General features: G+C 36.9%; 1 protein-coding gene across 1 annotated transcript; it reads left to right on the top strand.

Annotated features, from left to right (window-relative positions):
- On the top strand, positions 1 to 24,535 carry LOC129144666 (usherin-like; the record flags this gene model as incomplete). Its single annotated transcript, XM_054687805.1, has 8 exons — positions 1 to 196; positions 4,364 to 4,532; positions 12,138 to 12,359; positions 18,337 to 18,560; positions 20,623 to 20,827; positions 21,673 to 21,870; positions 22,400 to 22,554; positions 24,437 to 24,535. Coding segments are annotated over 8 exons (1,468 nt in total), but the record flags the coding sequence as incomplete, so codon positions are not given.
- Positions 24,536 to 26,402: the final 1,867 nt, after the last annotated feature.

The raw sequence follows: 26,402 nt of genomic DNA, 5'->3' as shown, positions 1-26,402 counted from the left end.
GCCCCTTCTCATTGATTGGCTGTCTCCAGGGAAGTCAAATGGCATCATTCTGGGATATGATCTCTTTTGGAAAACATGGTGTTCATGCCCCAAAACCCAGAAGTTAATGAGGGACTGTGGTGGTGAGCTCTGCCAAGTAGTCACATGTCAAAAGCCTGAGACTGTCTGTGGACACAGGTGCTATTCTGAAACTAAGGTAAAGCTTTTCAAACTAGTCAATGAAATACGTTTTTCTCACTACACACTCCATGTGGAATTGCTTGCTGCTTAAACCACAGTTTATCATAATCAATATTTCCACTAGTCTATCAAGAAGACCCCATGGGGAAAAAGGATGCTTATCAAAATTTTATCATCCACATGAGCATTTTGGCCTCCTCATTTTTCATTATCTTCCTAGAAAATATTAATTTACTGGATTGATAAGGAACCTCCCAAATTTGTATTTGATCAAGTGACCTGAATTTTCTTTATAACAAATCCATTCAGCCACAAGTGGGTGTTTGTTTACATGACACTGAAGAGAAACTGTGAACGGTGCTTTTCATGGTTTGTCAGAAATATTTTTAAATTATGGCTATTTGCAGATTAATGTTCATATTAGTTGCAGTTTAGGAATCAGATCAATAATACAGCTAGATGGGGGAGTTTGTAAATGGCTTTTATTGACAAATGATGCAGAAAATCCTTAGTTTGAAAGTAGGATTTCATATAATGAAATAATGTGCCTATTTGTCAACAGCATCACACATTTAATGACTAACGCTACTACTAAATTCAAAAGATTCACTGCAAAAGGACACAGTAATTAAGAAAGTGAGTTGTTGAAGAGGTATGGATCAAATACAAATTATTATGGCTGACACTGACTTAGCATAGTTATCATGTAAGAAATGTCATAAAACTAGCAGTTACTAACCATATATTTTTTTGACACTTAGGGTGCATAATTGTCATTATGGCTATGTTTTACATCATTTTAGGCCATAAAATGTGCACTGTCCTAAGAACATATTTTCACTAAATGAAATTAAATTTAGGATTTCTGCAAAGAAAAATGCTGGAATAAATTTGCCCATTAAAAATGTTCTCCAGGAGAAGGAAGTAAGCATTGATACCTTAAACTAAGTCTTGGTTTCATTTTGAGGATTAAAGACATACTCTAGTATTGTCAGTGAAAAAGAATACACAAATTAACTAAAATCTCAAGAATAAAAGTTATTTGTAAATTTCTGTTTGGGGTTAAATGAATATATTTCCTAGAGCAACAGCTTGGAAAGATGTAGAAAAGTCTAAGATTCTCTTGACTGAATCACTATAAACATCAAAAGGACCCAAAATACTCATACAATCTTTACCGAGTGATTTGCAAACAGCTAGAAGCAAACCTGCAGTTAACACAAGTCCCACCTCCAGGGACTCGTAAGTCTGCGGTGGGGCATGAGAATTTGCATTTTTAAGGTGTGACCACCTTAGAAGCCTCTGATTCTGGTCCAGGGACCACACTTTAAGAATCATCATTTGAAAAATTGCTTTTGGAAACCATAAAGTAAGGTGAAATCTTGAAAATGTGAAAATCAGATGCATAAACTTTTGAGTTCAAGATATTGAAACTTCTATTTATTTTTCCTGAGACAACTGGAAGACTGAATCAGAAAATAAAGATATACTATTTAGAGGGACACCTCCCAAGAAAAACAATTGCTTGACAATGTCCCCCTGGGGACCCAACAATGAATTGAACCAGAGTGGATTAGAAGAAAGGCTGAGAGGTCCCAAAAATGGCATTATCAATGAGAGGATGGAAGTGAACAGGTCCCATCATGAAATATTCAATCATCATTTCAAGAGAGAATGAAAAGTACTAGAGATGCTTCCTGAAGGGCAAAGCCCAGTGTGCTTTCTAGAAACATACTGTATATGAATGGACTTTAATAAATGCTTTAAGATCATGCCACCAAGGCAAGAGTTGAGGTTATAAATCAAAAGGGAGGTATGTGTTTTTTCAGCCTGAAAGCAAAAAATGACCAGCATTCCTAAATCCCAGACACATATATAAAAATATGTTCTACTTAACTCTTAAAAATAGGTCATAATTTCAAAGTTTGCTTTTCACACAGAACAAGACATCAAGAGGAGAGGTGTCAACCCATATCCTTGCAATTAGAATCCCTTTGAATCTTCGATGCTTAACTAAACACAACAGAAAAAATCCATTGCAATTGGTTTAGTGAGACTACATGAAGAATCACAGAGATCAGCTTTGATATTGAGTCCAGTTTCTTGGGTCTTCGATAACATTTGATACATGAATGAGATACTGAGTGAATTTTTTGAAGACTTTGGAGCACCACATTATACTTGAGCTTGATTGTTATGTTCATGTAGACTGGAAATAACTATTAGCAAAAAGGAAAAAGAGAAACACCTTTAGATAATGGTTGATTTTACCTGCCACAGAAAGCAGTTTTCCAACTTAAACCAAGTCTAGGTTCTGAGGCTTCATTTCAGCCATTAGTCCCTGCTTGGTTTGTTATATATACAAAGTGCTAGTCTCTCAGACCTCAAGTAAGCATGCAAGTAATTATTTGATTGTTCAAGCACATAATTTCTTCTAGAGCTCCTGTAGAAAGCACACTGTTCAAAGGGATTTTCAAACTTCATTTCCATATAAATTTGTAATAATATATAGATTTTAATTTATCTATATAGTATATCTATATCTAGCCATATATATATGTATATATGATGAGGTTCATAAATAAGTAAATAAGTGATCATATAAATTATAAGGAAAATGCAATTCATACCTCTAAAATTAAGGAGAGACAAGTTTCCACAGATATGGTGTTTTCAAATTGAAGAGTCAATAAAAATGAAAACATATATATGAAGGAAATTGTTCATTTACAATTCTAAATCATCATTACATAGGAAACACTGACATTCATATTTGTAGTGTTTTATAATAGAGCACAAAGTGTGGTTAAAGGCTAAAAAGAAGCTACATTATATCAAATTACATTTATACAATTTGAATGATACTGGAAAAACATTTTTTAAAGCTTTTAATTTTTATCAAGAATGCTATATTTGACCTCAAGTCAAGGCTTTATTATAAAATAATTATATCATATGGCATATGATGATATATACCTTTTTTCCCAATTTTACAGTGAACAATTGACTTATGTCTCTGTAAGTTTAATACATACACATAATGGTTCAATTCACATCTATTGTGAAATGGTTACCATGATAGATCAGCTAACATCCATCCTCTATTATAGATACAAAAAAAAAAAGATAGAAGAAAAGAAAAAAGGAAATGATTTTCGCCTTGTAATGAGAATTCTTAGCATTTACTCTCATCTGTTTTCCTACATATGAGATGGCAGGCAGTGTTAACTATTATCATTTTGTAAATTACACTCCTAGTACTTATTAATCTAGTAACTGGAAGTTTGTGTCTTTTCACCACTTTCTCCCATTCTCCCTCTCCCTATCCTCTTCTTTTTTTTTTTTAAGATTTATTTATTTATTTATACATGCACTGGGTACAGTCAGAAGCGTGGGAAGGTGAGAGAATTCACCAGAGCCAGAGCGGGGAGCAGAACAGGCAGAAGGACCGAAGCACACTGCTGAGGGGAGCAGCGGGCAGCAGGAGAGGTCTGCGCGCCATGTGGGACCCTCCTCCGGTGGCGGGGAGCAGCTGGGGAGGCTGCAGAGGCTGCAGGCAGCTTCGCAACCCAGCGCTCAACCGCTGCACCAACGGGGAGGCCCCCTATCCTCTTCCTAACAATAGATCTGATCTCTTTTCTATTTTTAGATTTTTCTTTTACTTTTTTTGTATTACACATGTAAGTGAGAATACACTGTATTTTTCTCTCTGTGTCTGATGTATTTCACAAACATTCACCACAGCTTCTTTATCATTTCATGTATCAGTGGACACGTTGGTCGTTTCCATGTCATGACTTTTATAGAAAATGCTACTATGAACATGGGAGCACAGATATCTTCTGAGTTAGTATTTTCATTTCCTCTGATTGAATTACTAAACCATCTGGAAGTTCTGTTTTTAATATTGAGGGTCCTCCATTCTGTTTTCCATAGAGGTCATAACAATTTATAGTCCCACCTATATGACATTCCTTTTTTCCACATCTTTTCCAGCAATTGTTATTTTTTTTTTTTAGTTATTATTCCATGATCTCATTGTGGTTTTAATTTACATTTCCCTAAATAACATTGAGTACCATCATTTCATGTACCTGTTGACCATTCTTATATCTTCTTGGGAGATGGGATGTGATTCTCTTTATTAAACTTCTATTTCATTAAACCAATTTCCAACTTTCAGCTTTGTTGTAATGGAGATCTCTATGACTCCCAATCTGGATGCCACTGTTGTGAAGACAAGTATATCCCATTTGTTTCTAAATCACCTGGATCTTGTGGTGGTGGCCAAATACAAGAGGCACAGCCAAATCATCACTGTTGCTCTGCGTATTATATTAGAAACCTACCAGGTAAGGATTATCCCCAGCTGTACTCAGTAATCTTGGGAACCAGAAAAAGCAAAGACATGTCTCATGTGAATTAACTATTTCAAGTCCAAGAAAAATAGAACCTCAAATAGATAATGAATGGTCAGCTCTAAGTATTACTTCTTTTTTCAGCTTTGTTGGAATTTAAGCAGGCTAGGTAAAAAATAGAGAGTGAATACAGGGATTTGTGATATCTGCTACATAAAGAAATATATCTGGATGTCTGCATAACCCACTTTATCTTATTCACATGACTAACATTTTCATTGTGAATTCTGTATTTCTAAGTATTTCACTCCATGAGACTATTCTCCATTTCTTCAATTTCTATTCTGAATGGATTATAGCCACAAATTCCATTTATCTGAGATTAGTCCACTGTTGGAATCCACTAATTGCTCTTAGGTCCAGGAGGAGGGACACAGCAAAGAATAGCAAATAGAAAATTTCTCTCCTCATCTTTATTTTCTTTCTATCAACCAACTGAATAAGACATTTTTCCATTTCAGCCACACGCAACAATATCCAACAAAAGTAATTGACAAAAAAGATAACCACTGGCATATATAAAACACCAAGTTTCTGTCAGGGTAAATATTAAAAGTTTTACTTATACTGCTTTGTTTATCTTCACAGGTGTAGGAGATGGTATTTTAAGTTTACAGATAAGGAAATAGGTTCAGAGAGGATAGTCACAACTTACCCAGATTCACATAGATGGGAGCAAGAGAGTCGAAATGCAAATCTCAGTGTGTCTCTCCAAAACCCCAGCTCTTCTCAATGCCTATGGCTTCTTACAAAACCAAAACATGTTCACATCATTTTTATATTTTTAAAAATTCAATTTCTTTTTAATTTATTTGTTGTTACTGAAATGTCATTATTTCATATCCCTTGCTAATGTTTTGATAGTATAGGGTTACCCCCATCAAGTATAGTCACAACCAGAGCACCCATTATCCTCCACCTTAGATCATGTGCTCTCCCCCATTCTCCTGTTTTCACCGCTCTTTCTCTCTGCCCTCCAAAAGCCAAAGATCTATGGTCGGTGTTCAAAGGTTGGTTTTACAGTTTGTCTTTGACCTTTTGATTTCTCTATATCCCACCTATTAGTGATACCATCTGGTATTTATCTTTCTCCTTCTGACTTACTTCATTTAGTATAAGCCCTCCCAGCTCCATCCATGTTGCTCCAAGTGGTATGAGTTTATCTTTTTAGATGAATGAGGCATATTCCCTTGTCTTTATGTACCACATCTCTTGATCCACTCATCTTCAGTATTCAGTATGGCTGTCACTAATAGTGCTGCTATAAATGTGGGAGTACAGATTTCCTTTCAAGCTAGTGTTTTTGAATTTTGGGGGGTAGATAGTGGGATTGCTGGGTCATATGGCAGATCCTCCATATTGCTTTCCATAAGAGCTGAACCAGTGTATCAAAGGTCAAAGAAAAACTGTAAGATGGTGCCTTTTTCTCCATGTCCTCACCTACATTTGTTATTTCTGGTCTTGGATTATTCCAGACTTCTAAGTGTCTTCATTACTGCCACTGTCTATTACTCCTTATCCTGGAAAAGTTATTGAGAATACTAATTATTTTTTCCTACCACCTAAGTTTAATGCTTGTACCTGTTTTAAAAGTATAGAATAAAGATATGGGAGAAAGAAAAGAAAGTTAAGTACTCAAATGCCTGAAGAAAGCTGATGCTTTGAGATAACTAATTTACCAAGAAATCTGTGCCAAATATCTTGTTCAGTCAGTTATTGTTCAGTACATCTTTTGGGTTTCATGTGAAATGAGAAATGGTCTCACCCAGTATCTCCTTTGCAAAACACTTGAGCAGAAAATGAAGGTGAAATGACTAATGCTCTAAGTTTATTCAAGGTGGAGATCCTCTCTTTTTTTCTAATTTTCCCTTAAAATTAGTAGAAAAGTCTGTCTTTACAACAGGAGTGTGCTTTTTGATTCTCACACAAAAATACTTTCATAATTGAGTAACTCTTATTCAAATCAATTTTCCACATAAGAAAACACATGGTGAAAATAAAAATAATGATTTTGTAGACAAGTATTGACTTCTTTGTACAAAAATATTAGAGTGTTAACAACTCATCAAATGCTGTTAAATGCATTACTCTCAAATAATTTACATTTTAGGAGGTTTTAACCTTATTTTATCTTTTCCTAGCCCTGCAAAAAAACATTGCTTTAAAAATAATAATTTCACAGATGAGATGGAAAATTTCTTTTGTTGCAGTCTTACTATTCTTCACAGCAACAGACCATACTAGACTTCTCTGTTTCTCTGACATTGGACCAAATAATAGTGTCTTAATTTCTAAATTTCTTAAAAAATTTTCATGTTATGATTTGCAATGAACTATTTAAACTCTGAAAAATATCCTCTATCCCTTAAAATTAATGAAAATACTTGGCTGCATCTAACACATCTATTAACTTTAGAAATATTTGCTTGTAACAGTTAATGACAATACAAAGTATCAGATTTTGATCTTAACAGTCTACTTTTTTCTAATTTCATTTTACATTTTTTCCTAAAAAAATGAGATCAACCTTGGAGACTCAAAGGTATACAAAATTTTTAACTAAGTAGCTTTTACAAGAGAAGTTTTTAAGCTTTCCATGACTTCCATATTAAAACTATATAACTCAGGCCTCAAGCATTTTAATATCTACCTAACTGTTGAGCATGCCCACTTTCAGACTCCTTTGAGGTAGTTCATTTTAAAGTTTTGTAATGCCTCCTATGGAGTCAGGGAGAAAAAATGTAATCTCATGCCTTTTGTGATTTGCTAGTCTTTCATCTCCAAGCACCTAGATGAAGAATTTGTGTTGGGATCTCTGTCTTCAGCCCCTGGTCTTTGTTAGCAAACTTAACACCATTTACATGAAGAAAGTGTAGTGACCCCATCCTCTGTCAAAATGTAATTAACATTCAATAGCTGTGGTCCAGTGCACCACTAAAGTGAGTATAGATAGGTCTGAAATACTGGTTAATAATATTTACTTTATTTTTTCTCAGAACTCCCTAACACCCCAAACAAAGAGCTACAGAGAAAAGAATGCTCATTCCATCCCCCTTTCTATATGAATATGCTAATGACCTCAAGCTAAATGTTAATGCAGGTCATTCTTTGATAAGAATAACAATTAACTGTTAAGACTGCATGGTAGCTTTTAGAGAGAAAACATTTTCAAGCCTGTCTGAAATAGATTCATTTTAAGAGGTTAATGAGAAGGTGACTGATCCTTGTATCTTATGTCTAATAGCCCTTTTTTGAGGGAAAAAATCAGTTTTACTTCTCATTGATATAATCCACATCCTTTTTATGGAGGCTTTTCTTCTGTCAGCAGCTGAATGAGATTCTGAGGGATTCAGGGAAATATGCTAAAATATTTAAACCAATTAACATTTGTGATAGACAAAAGTGGCTTTCTCAAAAAATGGTTAGTTCTCCCTGTAAAAAGGTGTCCACTATTTTCCTCAAAGCTAACAGTTGTCCCAAGTGACATTTAGTTAACAGAAGTTGCCCCTGGATGTGGCACAGGATGTTGATAGGGATAGGTACTGCATGGACTGAAGGAAAAGGAAAGGCTGAGACACGGGACAGTGATTTTTAACAATACAGGGAAAGAACAAACAAAACATCTCTCAGAAAAACAGAGTGTGTTGCTAAAATGTTGCTGAGCTAGCCACCACCTAGAGTAAAATAGGGTTACAGGATAATTGGGGAACAGAAAAACAAGCACCACGAAACTCCCCAACCACCTAGTACCTAATCAGTAGTCGGCACATTGGGCAACAGGAAATCTGACAGGCTATAGTCATGGGCAGGCTGGAATAAACTGGCATCCTCCCTTGGACCCCCTCCTGCTGTCAGTTCTTTCCTCTTGCTTCAATAAATTCACACTTGCTTGCTCTCACATTTGATATGGCAGCTGTTATTCCTCAACCATTGTACACACCCAGAAAAGTTTGCCAATAAGAGGCACTGCATTCTCTGTGGAGATTAAAGAAATAAGGGTGGTAGTTGCATTTCAGAATAAACAGAAAAATCCCTTCACCAATAGGAAAGTAAATGCAATGACTTTACTATTCATTTGTAAGCCTATTTCTCCTTCACTGGCTCTGGTAAAATCATCGGGAAAAAATCACTAAGTCCCCTTCTACTTACAGATACCAAACTTCCCCAATTTTAGCATCAATCAACAGTTGCCCCTATACAGCATTGTAGGAATTCAGTTCTTGAGAGAAAATTGAGTATGCCTTGCCCATACGGGTATTTTCCCTCAAGAAATGAAAACTTCTGTTTACATAAAACTTGCAGGCAAATATTTGCAGCAGCTCTATTCCTCATGGTAGCAAACTGGAAATAGCTGAAATGTATCTCAGAGGTAAATGGACACATGGTACATCCACATGAAGGAATACTACTCAACAATGAAAAGGAACAAACTCTTGCCACATACCAAAAATGTGAACACAATGCTGAGTGAAAGAATCCAGTCTCCAAAGCTTACAAATGGTGAGAATCCATGTATAAAATACAGGATTGTGATGAAGAGCAAGTCAGTGAGTGCCAAGGCTGTTGGGTGGGAGGAGACAGTGACTATCAGGGTAGTGTTTTGGCGCTCAGACCTAATTTCTATATGGAGTGTGTGGTGGTTATTCCTGAATACCAGCAAAGTGCCTGACATTGTCTACTTGTAGATAGCAGAAGATTCCATAGGTTAAGGATTCAATACTTAAGACTTCACTTCAAATGCCTGATTAGCTGGCTGCAAATCAGAAGTTGACCAATTGCCCTCCTCAGTTTCAAATGATGTACTAGAGAGACTCACAGGACTCAGTAAAGCTGTTTACTCACTATATCACCTATTTAATACAAAGGATAGTATTCAGGCGCAGTCAGTTGGAGGAGATACATAGATCAAGAAAAGAACAGGAAACTTCCATGCCCAAATCTCATGTTTACCAAACTGAAAGCATTCTAGAATCTTCCATTTGGTGTTTTTATGGAGTCTTCATTGCTTAGGCATGATAGGTTAACTCAGGTCAATTTTGAAAAGTCAGCTTAGATAAAGAATTGTTTGGTTTTATAGAATAAAAATAATCAGTGAGGATCCTTGGTCTATAGGATCTGATTTTTTAAACTGGTTGTCCCTTTCTAGGCTCTGAAGTGGACACGCAAGCCCTTGCTGTACAGTGATTCATTGGAAACCATCTTCTGTCACTTAAAGGATGTTCATTCTTACCCTTTACTCATCTGCTCATAATGACTATGCAGCTTTTCTTCTACTTGCACATAAACAATTGGGCAAGCTTTGGAGCCCAGGAGCTCAGTGGACAACAGACATTAATCTCCTACTAATATTACCTAGTCTGAGTAACTTAATGAAGGGCAAACAACTAAAAAGTGAAGGAAATGGGATGTAAAACCTGAGACTTTGGCTCCAGAGCCCACGATCCTACCCACTAATTATCTGGTATCAAACCATCAAAACACTACATAGAGTGTTTTTTTTCTTTATTACAGTGTGATCATATAAAATATTATCTGAAATAATGAGTATAGTCTCTAAGTACGGCATTTTTGTTGTCTTCTATAACAGTTTTCAATATAATTTTAATACAGTATAGTTCCTTTATGTTCTACCAATATACCAGAAAAATATGATGTCATATGTGTGAAGTAATTATATAACACCACATTTACAAAGTAGGCCTCCTCCCAACAGATGCACTGGAATGAAATGACCAAACAGAAAAGTGTTGATTCAAGAAAGAGAAAGGCAGAGACTGAAAGTGATTTGAAATTTCAACCCTGAGACACTTTGGTTATTCCTAGTTAAGAGTATCATAAAAGTAGTAGAAATTATGGGAAATAAAGTAGACCCAATATCAATTAGATATGAAACTTGTGCAACTGCATGGAGATTTCTCTCTTTTGTGTCAGGGTCAGTTATGGATGGACCAGCCTGGGGACCTGAACAGAGAGGTTGTTCTGTCAGGATCTATTCTTGCGTATGTGTTCTCCCCTTTTTAATTGGGTTCTTTGTGTTTTGTTGTTGAGTTTGAGAAAGTAAGCATTCTCTATGTACCTGCATATTAATCCCTTATCAGCTATATGATTTACAAATATTTTCTGTCACAGGTTTCCTTTTCATAAGTTGATAATCTCTTGATACAAAACACTTTTTAATTATGATGAAGTCCAATTAACTATATTATATAGGTTGCTCATCATACTCACATACCTTATAAGATATAATGAAAGGATATTGTCCAGGGAGAAAGTTATGTTTAAGAAGTGGCAGTGGAGGGAGGGCAAAGGGTCTATAGAAGGTGCAAAAAGAGAAATAGGAAGGAGGGAGGAATAGGAAATAGGCAAGAAGGAGGAGGAAGTCAGGACTCGGGGTCATGAGGCAATCAATTCAGTAGTGGGTCATAAGCTAGAGAGGAAAGGTGACGTTAGGATTTTAGATCCACTTAAGTTGTCATTAGTCCTTCCCAAGGTATCCTTAAGGGAAGCATTTTTAATTTTTTCTCTGTCTTTTAGAGTGGTTTTTTTTTTTTTGTCTGTTGGAAGCTTCTGCATTAAAAAAAAAACTCTCACTATTAACATTTAAAATATTTAAATCCTTTGATCCCAAGGCACTAGGCAAAAGTTTCTTTTATTCTTAGCTCTTGTTTCCCAGATTATCTTGAAAAAGGGATTATGGGTGTCACTACATTAGTAAACCTCAGCATCCGCCATAGCCCAGGAAAGCACCAGTGTGCTGACTTGAATACAGTAATTTTACTTCCTCTCTCTTAATTCAACACCCTCTTGGAATATTGTTTAGTTCAATCAATATAGTTTGGTTAAAGAAACTTAAATCCATCAAGTGTTGATTTCTGAAACCACCCTACTTTCCAAAAAGAGAAAAAAAAAAAAAAGATTACACTCAATAGATGGAAAACTATTTGTCAACCAACTTAATCCTTAACTCTAGACTTATTGTTCTCGTTTATTAAGGGTCAGAGAGGAAACACTCAACATAGTCTTACCTCTAAATTAGTGTGTATGTATGTGAGTAGACACACAAGTTTATACATTTTTTTTATTTTATATATATTTTACATCATTTTTCATTTTTGCACAATGTATGCATTTTCATCATGGTTATAGTCCCCATACAATTCCCACCCCCCTTGATACACAACAGAATATTATTCAGCAATCAAAAAAGATAAACTCATGCACTTTGCAGCAACATGGATGAAACTGGAAGGGATTATGCTCAGCGAAATAAGCCAGAAAGAAAAAGAAAAATACCGGATGGTCTCACTTATAGCAGGAATTTAGAAAACCTAAATAAGGGACTAGGATGTTACTACATCTTTAACTCAAAACCCTTGAAGCTGCATTGAGATTTTGTGACTATCATACGACCATATTCTTTCCGGTAATTCTGTCAACCAGTTGGCATCTGCAAGATGACTGTGCTAAAATTCAGTTGTGAATCAAAAGCATATTTTTATATGCAATCATGCAATGGTTATTATTGCCCTAAATTGACAGGTGAAGTATGCTGTCCAGATGAACAACATAATCGGGTTTCCACTGGCATCAGCGATTCCTGCTGTGGCCGAATGCCGTTCTCCTCCTCAGGAAACCAGATTTGCTGTGCTGGGAGGCTCCACGATGGCCATCGCCAGCAGTGCTGTAGTGGACAGATTGTGAACAAAGATTTGGAGTGCTGTGGTGGAGAACAAGAGAGTGTGGTATACAGGCATCTTCCAGGTAAGGAACTCTAGTCTACCTTTCAGCAGGTGCAGAATCTGAGAAGCAGAGAGGTGGAAAATGTGCCCTAGGTATAAAACAAATAAGTAATTAAAGCTCACAGCAATTCTATCTTCTGAAACAATTAGGTACATGTGGTATAGAAAATAAAAATGTAGTCTCCTATTATTTACGTGCATGCAGTGAATTTCATAAAAACACCAAAATGCTTTCTTCTTGAATAGTGTCGTGCCCACCACAAACAAAACCAAAAACAAAAATTAACATGAATGTGTTAACTCTGAATTAAGGGAGCATTTCCTAGCAACCTAGCAAGTGCCGGCCATAATCCTAAATTGATAGCTATTACTATCATCAATTGAGTACTTACTATCTAGCAGGCTACAACCCATGATTTATATATTCTTACCTCATTTCATCTTTTTAATAATCTTAAAAGATAAGCACTATTATTATTCATATTTTTTAAAATAAGGAAACTGAGGCATGGAGATCAGACACTTGCTCGAGATTACATTGCTTGTGAGAGGTAGATTTTTGTGTCTCTGAAAGTTACACAATTTAGGGGCCCCTCCTTAAAAAAAAAGAAAACCAAATGCTGAAAACAGGACAAAATACAATAAATATTTATTTAAAAGTGAAAATAAATGTCCAAAATTACAAATCTAAAAAGAAACCTAGGATATCCCCACTAGCATAAAAGAGTATGTTTAGATTATATAGCTTCTGACATCCCTCCTTTTCCAGACATATTGAACTTATAGACATGATAAACTTTTCAAAAGACAGTGACTTTGCACTGTAATTATCTATAAAGAAAATAGATAATCCAGTCCTACTTGTCTCATGGTGAGTCAAAACATTTTTTAATTATATTAATTTTTAAAATGTGGCTTTAAGCTTCACAACTCATTGTAATATTATGTAAATGTTTAGGATTCTTGTCAAATATGCAGAAATGTCTACCCAGAGACTTTCTAAGATTTAAGGGTATTTTAATTCTTCTTGTCTTAAATACTTGTTGAATTGACAATAGTGCTAACCAGTTTTTATATATTTCTTTATTATATATCACTGAATTTCAGTTGTATATTATTCTGATGTTACTATTTTATGTATATATCAGCGAGAAGAATTTTTCCCATAGATTTCTGAGTTACTTCTCTTTCTATAATTTATATCATCATATAGAAAATTGTCAATGGATTGCTTCAATCATTGAGCTATCATTTTCTGATAATAGTTTACAACTTTGGTATGCTCTAAAATTTGTTTTGAGTTATTTTCTACTCAGGGAAGAGTCAAAGCCATCATAAGCACTGTGATTTAAAGAGATAAAGTAGATTCGTGTGGCAGAATGGTAGTGAAAAAAAAAAGGAAAGAGACATCAGAACCTGATCTAAGAAATGGAGCAGGTTACTGGCCACTAGGACAGTGGCCCTTAATTTTTTTTGGGGGGGGAGGAGGAAGCATGCAATCTCTTCCTTTGAAAGTCATGAACCCTCACTTCAAATAAAATTACATTAGCATAAAAAAATTCAAATAGAATACACACAAAAATTGGCTGCCATTTCATACACCCTTGAAATCTATCCACGAACCTCAATTTCAGAATCATTTTTTTATTTACTTCAGTGTGACCTTCCAAGATGAGGAAACATTTCTTAAGCACATTCAGGCATTCCTCAGCGCCTGTGAGTCGGATCAGCTCCACGGTTCTTCCTTAAAGTTCCGCAGCTCTGGCGATCATGGTGGACAGGAGGAATGCTACCTTGAAAAGGAAAAAAAAAAAATCTCTTTTATTCTTTTGACCTTCCTGTAGCTTTCACTGAAAATAGACATGTTCCAAGTGTCTTTTTCCTCTCTCAGCTGCTCCCTCCTGTCGCCCCTAATGACTGTGACCTCAGTGACCTTCCAGAATATCCATATGGCCCTTTTTCTCCTCAACCCAGTAACACCGTACCTGCTACACGAGGGTTTGGATCTCAAAATATTTTTCCTGAGGCTGGCCTCTCGCTGCCTGGCATTGTCTGCCTGCCATGAGACCAGGCTGGCTCGTAAAACATCTCTTTATGTACTTTATTACTTAAACTCTTTTATTTGCCTGCAGGAGCCCTTTAACAAAATCACATTGAATTGACTTTCTCACACCAAATCAAATCTCCCTGGTCCCAGTTCAGTTGTCTTTGTCAATATGTATTTTATAAATGGAGTGAATTAACAGATGCTGTTGGAACAGAAGCGCTGGGCTGGCGTTTATGTTTTAGTGCTCTCTCTGGACAGGTGCGTTGTGAAGGCGCGTTAGACAGGTACCTCGAGATGAAAGTCATGCTCCTCGTTTCAGGGGATACGTATGCTTAGCCCTTTTCTTCGAATATATTTTAAACCTCTCAATGACTCTTCCACTGTTTGTGTTTGCTTATATGATTTATCAATATGCCATTATGCCATGAATCTAAGGTTGGACTTGATTAGATACCTTAGTCTGAAAAGATAAAAATTAAAGCCTCTCTAGCAAAGAGGAGAGGATTTGCTTCAGTCATGAGAACCTGATTGTGACCTTTGGAACACTCTGCCTATGTCTGTCATAAATGATACCCACGCAGCTTTTGGTAAGACACTCAGCTTGGAAATTCTTTGCAAATAGAATACGGAGTTGAAATGTCATAGAATCACACTTCAGTAGAGTGAATGACACCCACTGTTTGTGACATGAGGTGGGATTTGGGGAGATCACAATGAGAGAAACCCAGCACTGATATCCATGGTGTAAGGAATCACATTGAAAGAATATTTTCCAGGAAAATTTCTATATGGCATCAAGAATCTTCAAAATGTGCAATGTATAAATGTTGTAAAATACATTGCCAAGATTTGGGGAGCATTTTTACTTTACCCTTTTTCCTCAACTTTTTGGTGGCAGTCATAGAGCCACCTGCTGGTGAAGACAGGTACACATTGCTTCTCGCTCACGCCCTGCAGATTTTATAAATTGGTCCTAAGAATGACTAATCCCAAACCTTTGTTTTCATTCTTCTAGCCCTAAAATATAATCCTTTCCCTTCAAATGTGGCTCCCATGATCTACTTCAAAATGTCACAGTGATTTGTCACATTCCTGATTCTGATTTTCACCCTTGCAAAATTAGATTCTTGGTCCTTTAAAGAAAAAATAGAACACTTATTTTGCACATTGAATAATTAAGAAATAATTCAGGCCTATGTGTTTATAGCTGTTTCCTTTTTCAGTCCTGGACATTGTTAGATTGGGTAACACATTTGAAGTATTCTTAATAACTTGAGAAAAAAATTATTTCCTCCACTATTTTATCCTTTGTAGCCAATGCAAGGGAACTAACCCCCTGGCTATGTCCACTCTTTGCAAAGATAGTTCGTGTCATTTCATCTCAGAAGTAAACACCTCCCAGATCAGTGTGTTCAGTACCACTTTAATAACATCTGCATCTGATTCAAAGAAGCTCTTTACCTTTGTACAGATTTAATGAAGAGCTTCTGGAAGAACAGATCAATCCATGATCCACAACCTATTTTGTTTTTCTTTGAGCATATTTAAAATTGTGCATTTGCGTGTCAAAGTTCAGAAGTCAAGTGCTACATGTGATAAATTAGGTAGGGGTCAAAAGTTACTGCAGTGCAGTTTTAGAAGATTGTCTGTCTCTGAATTTGCAGCTCATTCATGCTGAAGTGATGCACTATGGGAATTACTACCAAACTCTGTGCCGCAACATCTGCTCTCCCTAAGTGAGTTAGTGCACGTCAGACATCTTTATGTCAGAATATTGCAGTGATGGATGCAGTCTTCAGAAAATGCTGCATAAAAATCTGGTGTGCCGTTCTGGCCATTAAGTGAAATTACTATTTAAATTAATGGCACTGTCACAGTTTATCTGTGCAAAGAATGAACGCTGATTAGGGTATTAAGTAATTAGCAATTTATCACACTGGAACAAGGTTGATAATAATTAAAGAAGTAATGGTTTACCAAAGAAACTAGAAAGGGAGTCACTTCTTGTTATGTGAGTGAAATCTTGGCTGAAAATTTTAATTCAGTGGAACAAAGATGAAGTTCTTTGTGAAAGAAAGCGTACCTTTTTGCTAGTGTAAAAACAGTTCATTACCGAAATTTTAGTCAAACTGTCAAAAGTCCCTTAGAGCAGTCCAATGGCTGATTAGAAGTTTTGAATTAGATCAATGTCTGCATTTTGATTTTATATGGAAAGCTTGGTGAAGCCATAAAGCCATTTGGGAGTGAAAGGGAAGAGTGTATCCTGCTCTCTAAAGGACCAGTTTTGATTGCTCCTTAAAAAAGAAACATGCATTAACTTAAGAAAACTGTTACAGAAAACAAATGGCAACAAAGAACCCGAGCTTGTATTTAAATAGCTTATCAGAAAAGCAAGAGAAAAATGCCTAACATCATAAAACCTGAAGCAATGGATTTTTTCTTTGTCATTTGTGATTGTGTATGATTTTTTACACATCATAATCAAAACTCATACTGCAGTGATAATCTGTGGTGTACCCCTGCTGGGTGTACTTATTTGAGAGAACTTTTCCTGCAAACATTGAAACACCTAAAATTTATTATTAATAAAGCACCAAAGAAAACAGCTTCCTTTTAAGCCTCTTACTTTGAACAATTACCTTGTTTAGGTATACATGGCATGTCAAAACTCAATTGTGATTAATGTATATCATGAATCATAAGTAAAAATTGTTAAATATTGGGAGCTTTTTATTTTTAAGTAGAAATATCAGTGACAGGGCTCTTTGAAGTCATGCGTGGATAAACATCTTTGTTAAAGCATGTGCCAACCAGTGTCTACTTTCAATGATTTAAAAAAAAAGCACTTAAAACTCAGTCTATTAATAGAGTGTCTTTCATAATGGAGGTGTTTGTACAGGACCAGATTAAACAATTCAGGACCCCAGGGCTCTCTGAAGTTGAGGTTCTTTATGTTATCAGTCAGGACTAATAATAAATAAACAAAATTCTAATTAAAATAAATCATTCATTGTATTGTGTTGCTTTATCACTGGATATAAATTCTCATATGATAGCACTGTGACATGGGGTACAGGCACCTTAATTTCTAGCCTAATCTGACTCTAGAGTATTGTTTATTGATTCAGGCTTTTATGTCTAAATTTCTGCTGTATCTCTTCTGTAGCACGATCTCAATGATTTGAACAGAGACAGTTAAGCTGGTTTTGATGGGAGAAAGGAGCCTGCTTGGCACCTTGTTCACATGGGTCATTGGGTCTTCCATCAACTCTGGAGATCAATGATCCTCCCTCCAAGGCTTTCTGCCACTGCCCCCAAACTCATGCCTATGTCTAGAAGAGAATGACCCAATGACTCACTCACCAGATCAGTGAGCATGTTCTATTGGTTTTGAAGACCTAATGTAGTTCATGAAGAAAGAATGGAACCTCAAGGAGCAACTGTTTGCATTCTAGAGAAAGCCAAGCAAAGATGGGCAAGACATCCTCCAGCACAGATTCACCAGTTCCAGGGTGCTGCTCCCCCACCACTCTGTCTGACCTCTTACCCAGGGGCTCGGGTGACCTTTCCTTCTTTGTGAATTTCTGGAGATTTCTTCTGAGTCCTTCCAGTGGTACTCTTCCTCCATCTGCAACCAAACATTTTCCTCACAAAAGGGCAGCAACCCTCGTGGCAAAGACCAAGTCTTATTTTAATGGCCACTTTAATTGGCCCACTGAGTGATTTTGGAGCATTTGCTCTTGTGAGTTCTATACCTAATTAGTGTTTGCTGCTCTTGGTAAGAAGGACCCCTCACTGCACATTTAAATCACCTTGGTAGACAAAGCCACCTTAGGTAGTGTACCATTTCAGCAACTGTCTGAGTCTGACATTTTTATACTGAACTTTATAGCAACCTCAGTTTTCTTCCCTTTTTTATTTCATATTCATATATAACATTTTATTGTTGCAGGGATGTTCTGTTGTGGGCAGGATTATGTGAATATGTCAGATACCATATGCTGCTCAGCTTCCAGTGGAGAGTCTAAAGCACATGTTAAAAAGAATGACCCAATGCCAGTAAAATGCTGTGAGACCGAGCTCATTCCAGAGAGCCAGAGATGCTGTAATGGAGTTGGATATAATCCTTTGAAATATGTTTGCTCTGACAAGATTTCAACTGGAATGATGATGAAGGTAATTGATAGAAAACCTCTCAGAAGCGCTGATTTGACAATGGAAAGAGAAATACATTGTTCATAACTATTTTTCTAAAATAGGAATATAAAAACTCCTGTGTGCATTATTCATTTTCACATTACATCCATATTAATACCGAATGAGTTTGCTATGATTGATGTTATTGCAATGAATTCTAAAGGAATTAATAATGATTAGCTGTTTTACCCAGCACCTCGGAACAGTGTAGGTTGAAGTCTGTGCAAAAAGAAGCAGCTGGTCTCCAGTGGTATAGACATGGTTCCATTTCATGTCTAGGGGTCCTATGAATGAAGATTAAGGGGACTTTGATAGAGACCTTACATCTAGGAGGTTCACTCAACTGTTGTGTTGACAGTGCAAGAAGAGCAGAGGCCTCTGTGAATCAAAGCACTCTGAATAGTCCTGTGGGTGTATCATTTGTCTTTATGTGCTGAGCTACTGTATGTCCAGTTTGTTAGCATCAAAACTGACCAGGAACTCCAGAAACCTACCATCTTAAGGACAGATTACAGACTCTCAAAAAACAAACACCGTACCATGCACCACAGTAATTTGTCATTAGGACTTGACTAAAAATGGGGGTTTGGCTTGTAGGTGATGGAAGGGCTTTTGCTGACTGAGGCAACTATATGATGGTTGTGTGAACATTCTAAAATTTGGGATATAAAATACCTCTGGAGCTTGTTAGGTCCCCAGCAAACACTCTGAAGAATTGATTTATTGAGATAATACATCAGATCATTGAAGAGAATAGGTTCTTCATGGAATAAACAATTATACAGAAGGTCCACCCTACCCACATAGTTATTTGTCTACTAAATTTTTGTCACTAGTCTGACTCATCACAGTTTTAATTAGACAATTGTATGAAAGAAATGTATCCAACGCTATGTTGCCAAAGTTTCCATTTTTTTCCAGATTATGTTAGTTTGAATCTTCCCAGTGTGCGGTAGTTGCCATCCGCTTTCTTTTAACTTTCTCTGTCCTTTATCATTTCACTGGGTCTTAAGAAGAGATGGATGAGTGGAAAATAGACTTTTGGTGATCAAAATGTAGTGGCACAAATGTTGAATTATAGTCCTCTACACCAATATCACCACAATAAAAATTTGCTAATAAAAATATGCTAATAAGCAAGAAAATAGGAGGAAATGAAGATAAATGCAGGTGTTCAATTCACCATCTTTAAATGAAAGTCCTAGAATTTTTTCTGAAGCATATTTATTTTTACCGACTTTGGGTGAATAAATTATTTTATGTATGAGAGAGGTTGAATGTAGATCAATTTTAAATAGGATAATTATTTAAAATACATTATGCTATCTATATAGAGAGGAAAGGAAATGTAGAGTTCTGCATTTTAAAAATATTGCCTTATTTACATCTCCAATTTAGGGTGATTACATATTTCGTTTTCTGAGATTAGAACACACTTATGCTTGTCTAAAACAGCAATAAAAATTATCCAAAGATTCACCTGAGAAAAGTTTACAAATATAAATGATAATAATTACACTGAAAGTTCATAAATTATTTTAATTTTCTAAAGCTTGGATAAGAAATTCTTCTTAGAGTTTCCACCTTCTCAACAGCACAAGAAGTACAAATTCTCAAATGTTTCACATTCTTTATTTTCTCTAAAACTTGGTTAGCAAAGTGTCAAGGTAATAATATAAAATAACAACCTCTGTTGTTAGGCCATTCTAGGTTTTTTCTCATTTGATTCACACAACAAATCTGCCTGATAAATTTAATTTCCATCCTCTCAGAGCAAGCTGAGTCTTTGAGAGTTTAAGTGACTTGCTCAAGGTCACAGAACTAGTAAGTAGAAAAAGTGGATTTTGAATCCAAGTCTGTGTCACTTGAAAGTAACTGCTCTCTTTAGTATATTAACTGCCTTCATTTCTTTTTATGAATTTTGAGATTTCCTTTTCTGAATGTGGCAGATGAAAATTTCATTTGAAGGTTGTAAAAACCTACCCCACCTATGTCTAAATAAAAATTTATAACCCCCTCCTCCCTCTCCTAATTGACTTAGGAGACCAGAGTGCGTGGGACTGTCTGCTCAGCCTCTACGCCAGGCACAGAACACTGCAGCAGGTGCGGCTTCCACGTTACCAGCCACTTCTGTGCTATGAGAAGGGAGCCTGGAAATTCCACAGGGAAGGCGTCAATCGAAGAAATGTGCTCATCTGCCGAAGAGACTCTTTGTGCTGGAAGTGCAGACACGTTCTCCTTTGCAGGTAACAAAGTGAGCCACATGCCCATGGCTCCATTGTAATAGTGAAAAGCTGCAGAAAATGCAGATTGATTTCATTCTGACAGCATCGCTTTCTTCACCTACCCTCCATTAATTCCATCATAGCTGTGGGCCAGCTAGTGAAAGAGTCAATTTTTTCAAAGTTAGTCATTTAAGTTTTGTGAGTCTACCTTTAAATAAAGGTATGCTATTTTTAAATTGATCCGAGAAAACAGAGCAGAGAAATGAATAAGCTGTGTGTCCTTTATGGTATATCATCATTGGATTTTCAATGAACCCCACTCTTTCCCTCAAAAGTTTGAATGCAGGCTCTTAATAAATGCATTGAATGAGTGTTGCCATATTGCATACAGAAAAAAATGAAAAATCCTGTCTGTGGCCATACCTAGCTGCAACAAAGACTGGGAAATGTACTGTTTAACCAGGAAATCCCTGAGCAGGACACAAGGGAGATCTGGGGACACACTGATACTGTCTTACCTGAGAAAACAGAGATTGAATATAAGCTTTTGGATTTCTATAATAATTTATATTTTGACAGGATAGTACTCCCCCCTCAGGTAGAGCCCTCCCAGCAGCAAGGCACCCAGAACCTTCCACCAGCATTGATTGTGCTCTCTTCTTCTCCTCCTCATCTGAAAGCCACAGATCCATGGTCCATTTTCAAGGGCAGGTTTTGAAGTTTGTCTTTGTTTTATCCTTTGTTTTTTTCTTACGCCACCTAAAAGTGACACCATCTACTTAAATGTTTAAGATTTGATATTCATTTTCAATATAATGATTTAAAAAACTTTTTTTTAACCCTTACTGCTTGATTTCTCTTTCCAGATGTGAACCTGGAGCCCTACACAACATATGAGTATAGCGTCTCTGTGTGGAATAGCCATGGACAAGGGCTTAGCAAAGCCATAAGGGCCAGCACAAAAGAAGAAATGCCTCAGGGAGTGAGCCCCCCCTGGAAGACCAAAGTGAATAATTGTGAAGATGCAATAGTGATAAATTGGAGGAAACCTATACGATCAAAGGGTATTAAGCTACTTTTAAAATAGAAATAACATAACCCATAAATCCATAAGAAAATTGAAATGAGTCACAACCAGCATTTAATTGGCATGCATCATCTAACCACTAAAAATTATTTTCTGACAAAGGGAACTTTAGCTATATGCCAAATGATCATTTTGTGAAATAGCTCTCATACGCTTTTAGCCAAAAAAAAAAAAAAAAAAATCCAGCATATGTCTGAGTTCCCTTCATATAAGCAAAGCTAGTTAAGGGAGACAAAAATACTTTTAATATTGGAAGTAAGTTTGTTTGGGAATGAAGGGAAATAAACATAAATGACTCTTTGATTATCTATGTCAAGAATGCAAGAATGCATCTTCTCCATAGAGTGACTGTAATTAGATTTCCTTGAACACAGCAATATAATAGCAATTAAAATCAAATTATGGCATTTTACCCCATTTCCTTAGAATGCTTAGAGTTAAAAGTGTTCGCAAATAATTCAGAGGATTGTGACACACAAATATGGACATTTATTTGCCTCTTTCAGGTCCTGTTATTTACTATATTCTTCTCCGAAATGGAATCAAATGTTACCGCGGGACATCACTGAGCTTCTCTGATACAAAGAGAATTCAGTCTTCTCAGGAATATTCATACCAGCTGAAAACTTGCATAGTTGTTGGCTGTGCCACCAACAGCAAGGTAAGGGAGATTTGCCCAAACTCTGGACAGACGTTCCTGCATGAAAACCATATGAATATCTGGGCTGTGAGTGATTTGTCCAATGACAGAAAGGTACTCATGTGTCATCTCTACTGAGAACAGATATGCCTGAAAAGAGATGTCATGGGAAGGGAGATTCCTCCAAATATCAAATCTTCTTAATAAGTAAAAAGAAAACTTGAATCAATATTATCCTTCCCTTTACAATTCTCCCCTATCAATTGTTATTAGATAATCTTCTACAAATCCATAATAATCCCCAAGTTCTTCCTTGCTTTAAGAGAGTTTCTACTTATCTATCATTTCAACAAACGTTGCCTGATCTTGGGAAACAGAAAAGGACAAAAGAACCTGACATGGAAAGTAAAGTGGTATCACATCTTCTACAACTGTTTGGCGGAAGTGGTGAAACTTCAACACAGGCAACAGGAGTCAGAGTGGAAAATAAAGATTGGAAAGATGCAACAGATATGCATGGAAGCTGCAGGACTCAGTGCTCAGCTGCATATAACAAATGAAAGTGTCATGGGTATTTTCAAGATGCCTGACCTGAGCATTTTATAGATCATGGTGCCATTCTGTAAGAGAAAGTAAAAAATAAGCAAAAAAAAGAAAAGTAAAAAATAAGGAAAAAAAGATACTATATAAATATACTTTTTTTTAAGGAGGAGATAGATAGCACACAGAGAGGTAGAAGAAAGTGCTTTTTGACTCTTGAACTGAAAATGTCCAGCAGAAGCTGCATAAGAAGTGACTGGAATTTGGTAGAAATTTCTAGGAGGAGTATAAGCAAGGAGTTTGAATATGGTCATCAAAGGAGAATAGAGAGAGTAAAATAAGGGACCATCAGTGATGAGCGCTGGGGAGCAGTACTAGATGGAAAAAGGCAAGCCCAGGAGAATGATTAGGAGGACAATGGAATAATTTTAGAGGGAAATGGAGGAGTCCTTTCACAGAAGCCAACCCAGTCGTGAGGAAACCCAGGGAGAAACACCCACAACTGACAGCTCTGGTTCTTGGGATCTTGCTGAAGCTCAGGAGAGCAGCCCCATCACTGTGGAAGAATCTTGGGCCAGGTGATGGGGCACAGGGCATGAGCAACACCCCGAGAAGCATCCCCTAAGCTGTCACCGTTGAGACAGATGGCCCCTGACCAGCTCATCAGAACTGATGGGTGACTGGTGCTGGAACAGCCTTGTGCTTTCTGCTCAGACACAGCTCAAACTCACCAGATACCCATGTTTGGTGAAAAGCAGAAATGTGAGTCAATTCTGTCAAAAAAAAATAAAATCAGAAGCCCATTCCTTTCCAAAATTCTGTTCTTGTGTTTTCCCTTCTCACATGGTTCATTTTCTGGAATGTTGATGCCAACACTGTAAAGTCAGCTGGAGTGTCTCAGGAAAAGTGCAGGAGACTCTGCCCCTTTATACTGTTGAATGTGCATTATATGCAAGCCAGTTCAGACGTGGGTTTGCTCCATATTTACTGGTGCTTAAATGTACCAAATCAGGCTGTTAAAATGCAAAGACACTGATGGGGCCATATGGAAGAGAGTTATCAAGAGTTCTCTAGTAAGACAGTCTGCCAGCCAGATTTTACTTGTTTAAACCGAGGGCTGCTCTCTGCCGTCAAAATCGTTGTTGAACCTATTGTGATGAATGGTAGGCTGAGACTTATGTAATGTATTCAAGGTCAGATTTCATTGTTCGAATAGCATGGGAGGGAAAGAAAAAAGCCCCTGAGCTCTGCTAATGATACGCCAAGCCAGACACAACATTTTAAAACAAAGTGACAATCTTGTGGCTCAGAATACCTAGTGTACGATTACATCAAATCACTGTTTTCATTCCTGTGTTTGCAGGTAGTGGCAGCTACAGCCCAGGGGTTCCACAGAGCATCCTGCCCCAAGGGTCACAGCCCCCAAGGCGGAGCCCCTGCCTCTGAGCTGGAGCATCCCTGAGAAGCCCAGCGGCGGGCGTTACTGAGCACCTGCTCAGGCAGGCAGGGAAAGGCTCCTCCACACCAACACCACACAGGGGAGGCAGCACACGGTCACAGGTGAGGAAAAAAGGAGGAAAACCTCCCGGAAGAGTCTGTTGTTGTTGGGGGGATGGCAAAGCCTCCCGGGGTGTGCGTTTGATACATGAGGTCACATCGAAAGGACGTGTTCTCTTGACATATGGTCAGGTTCCACTTATCCATGCTAATAGAAGAGCCCACACTGGCAGCAATAAGCCACAACAGCAGATAACTTCAGAAATAATTTATATTTGGCTTTGATATGCATTATGTGTAGGGTTTTTGCATCAGTATTAACTTTTTTTTTTTTCAGACAAACAGTAAGATGCATTTTCATTCCCCAAGGATACACTCATAGATAATAGGAGTAGACTAGCCAAGAATATACTGGAAGGCAGGGGAAAATCAGCCAGAAGCTAACATTTATCTATCAAGTGGGTAATTATACGCAGAATAGTTGATAGTTGACTGGCTATGGTAATGGGTGGTGTTATTATTATTAACAGTAATTAATTGTGCATTTTTATTATTATAAGGTTGTTTATTATAATCAATTTTAATAATACAGAGATAAACCAGTATAATAGTATGTTAGGTAAACATTAGCAGTGATTAAATAATAATTAATCTGTTTGAGCTTAAATGTCACTTCTGAAAAGAAGAAAAGCATTTCCTGACTTAGCAGTAGAGAGACTTCTCTAACACACTGCCTTTTCACCTTCTTTTATTTCCATCTTAGACCTCTCATATTCTGATATTTTCAGTATTTGTTGTTTGTCTTGCCAAGTCTACCCTGCTGGAATGGAAGCAGCAGGATTACAGACCTTCTCTGCCTCATTCAATTCTCTATCACTAGCACCTAGATAGGCCTTGACACATCAGGAGGTACTAAATAAATGTTTGGAAAATGAATAGAGTAGGTATGTGCCAAACAAGTCCAAAGTATGAGGCTTATAGTGTGTCATTTCAGTCTTATCACATACCTATGAGGTAGAGAGAATTATTACTCCCACCTATGAGGTAGAGAGAATTATTACTCCCATTTTACAGAAAAGAATACTTGGAGAAATTTAATAACTAGTTACTAATTTGGGCCCAGGAATCATCTCAAACCATTATGTATTTTGAGATTTGAGACCACAGGCAAGGGTTTAGAAACTTCTGCTTGTTCCTATTGCCAGCAACCTATCTCCAAGGCCTCTTGAGCTGATGCCCTGGTCCCCTTGGGCCCAAGTCCAGAGGCGCATTAATACCAGAAAGACTTGCTAGAGTGTGCCTGATATTTCTTTAGAGGAGGCTCAAGCTGTGCAGCACAGTGGAAAAATAAATTCATCTTGATATTCTTTAAACTTCATAATTCCCTGGCACACAAACAAACATTCACTGACAGTCCACTGCTTTCCAAAAGTGCCATAAGCCTGCAGATGGTGCTTAAGAAATATTTACAGACCAGCACATGCATTCCTTATCTGGAGGTCTGGAACTAAACAGAGAATAAAGGGGATGAGGAAAGTCCTCATCAATTCAGATGATCAAATTTGTTCCTTACAGCTTTTAAACCTAAAGTGAAAATCATCACAAGTGATTGAAGTAACATAGTTTTACATAATAAAACTTCACGTTTAATAGTGCTTTACAATTTTAAAGATCCAATTGTGTTTTGACTCAATTGATTATGAGACACAGCCCTGTAAGACAAGTAAGGGTGTCTTTAATGCCATATTTGAAAATTTAAAGGAAAACTGACATATGCAGAGTGTCCCTTTGATAACCCAGCACCAGCCGTAAGGAAGTCAGAGCACTTTTCA

This window comes from Talpa occidentalis, unplaced genomic scaffold, assembly GCF_014898055.3.
Source record: "Talpa occidentalis isolate TD23 unplaced genomic scaffold, MPIMG_talOcc4v2.1 talOcc4.512, whole genome shotgun sequence".
NCBI classification, from domain to species: Eukaryota; Metazoa; Chordata; class Mammalia; order Eulipotyphla; family Talpidae; genus Talpa; species Talpa occidentalis.
Note: the sequence above shows the minus strand (reverse complement) of the source record. Positions and strands in the feature narration are given on the sequence as shown.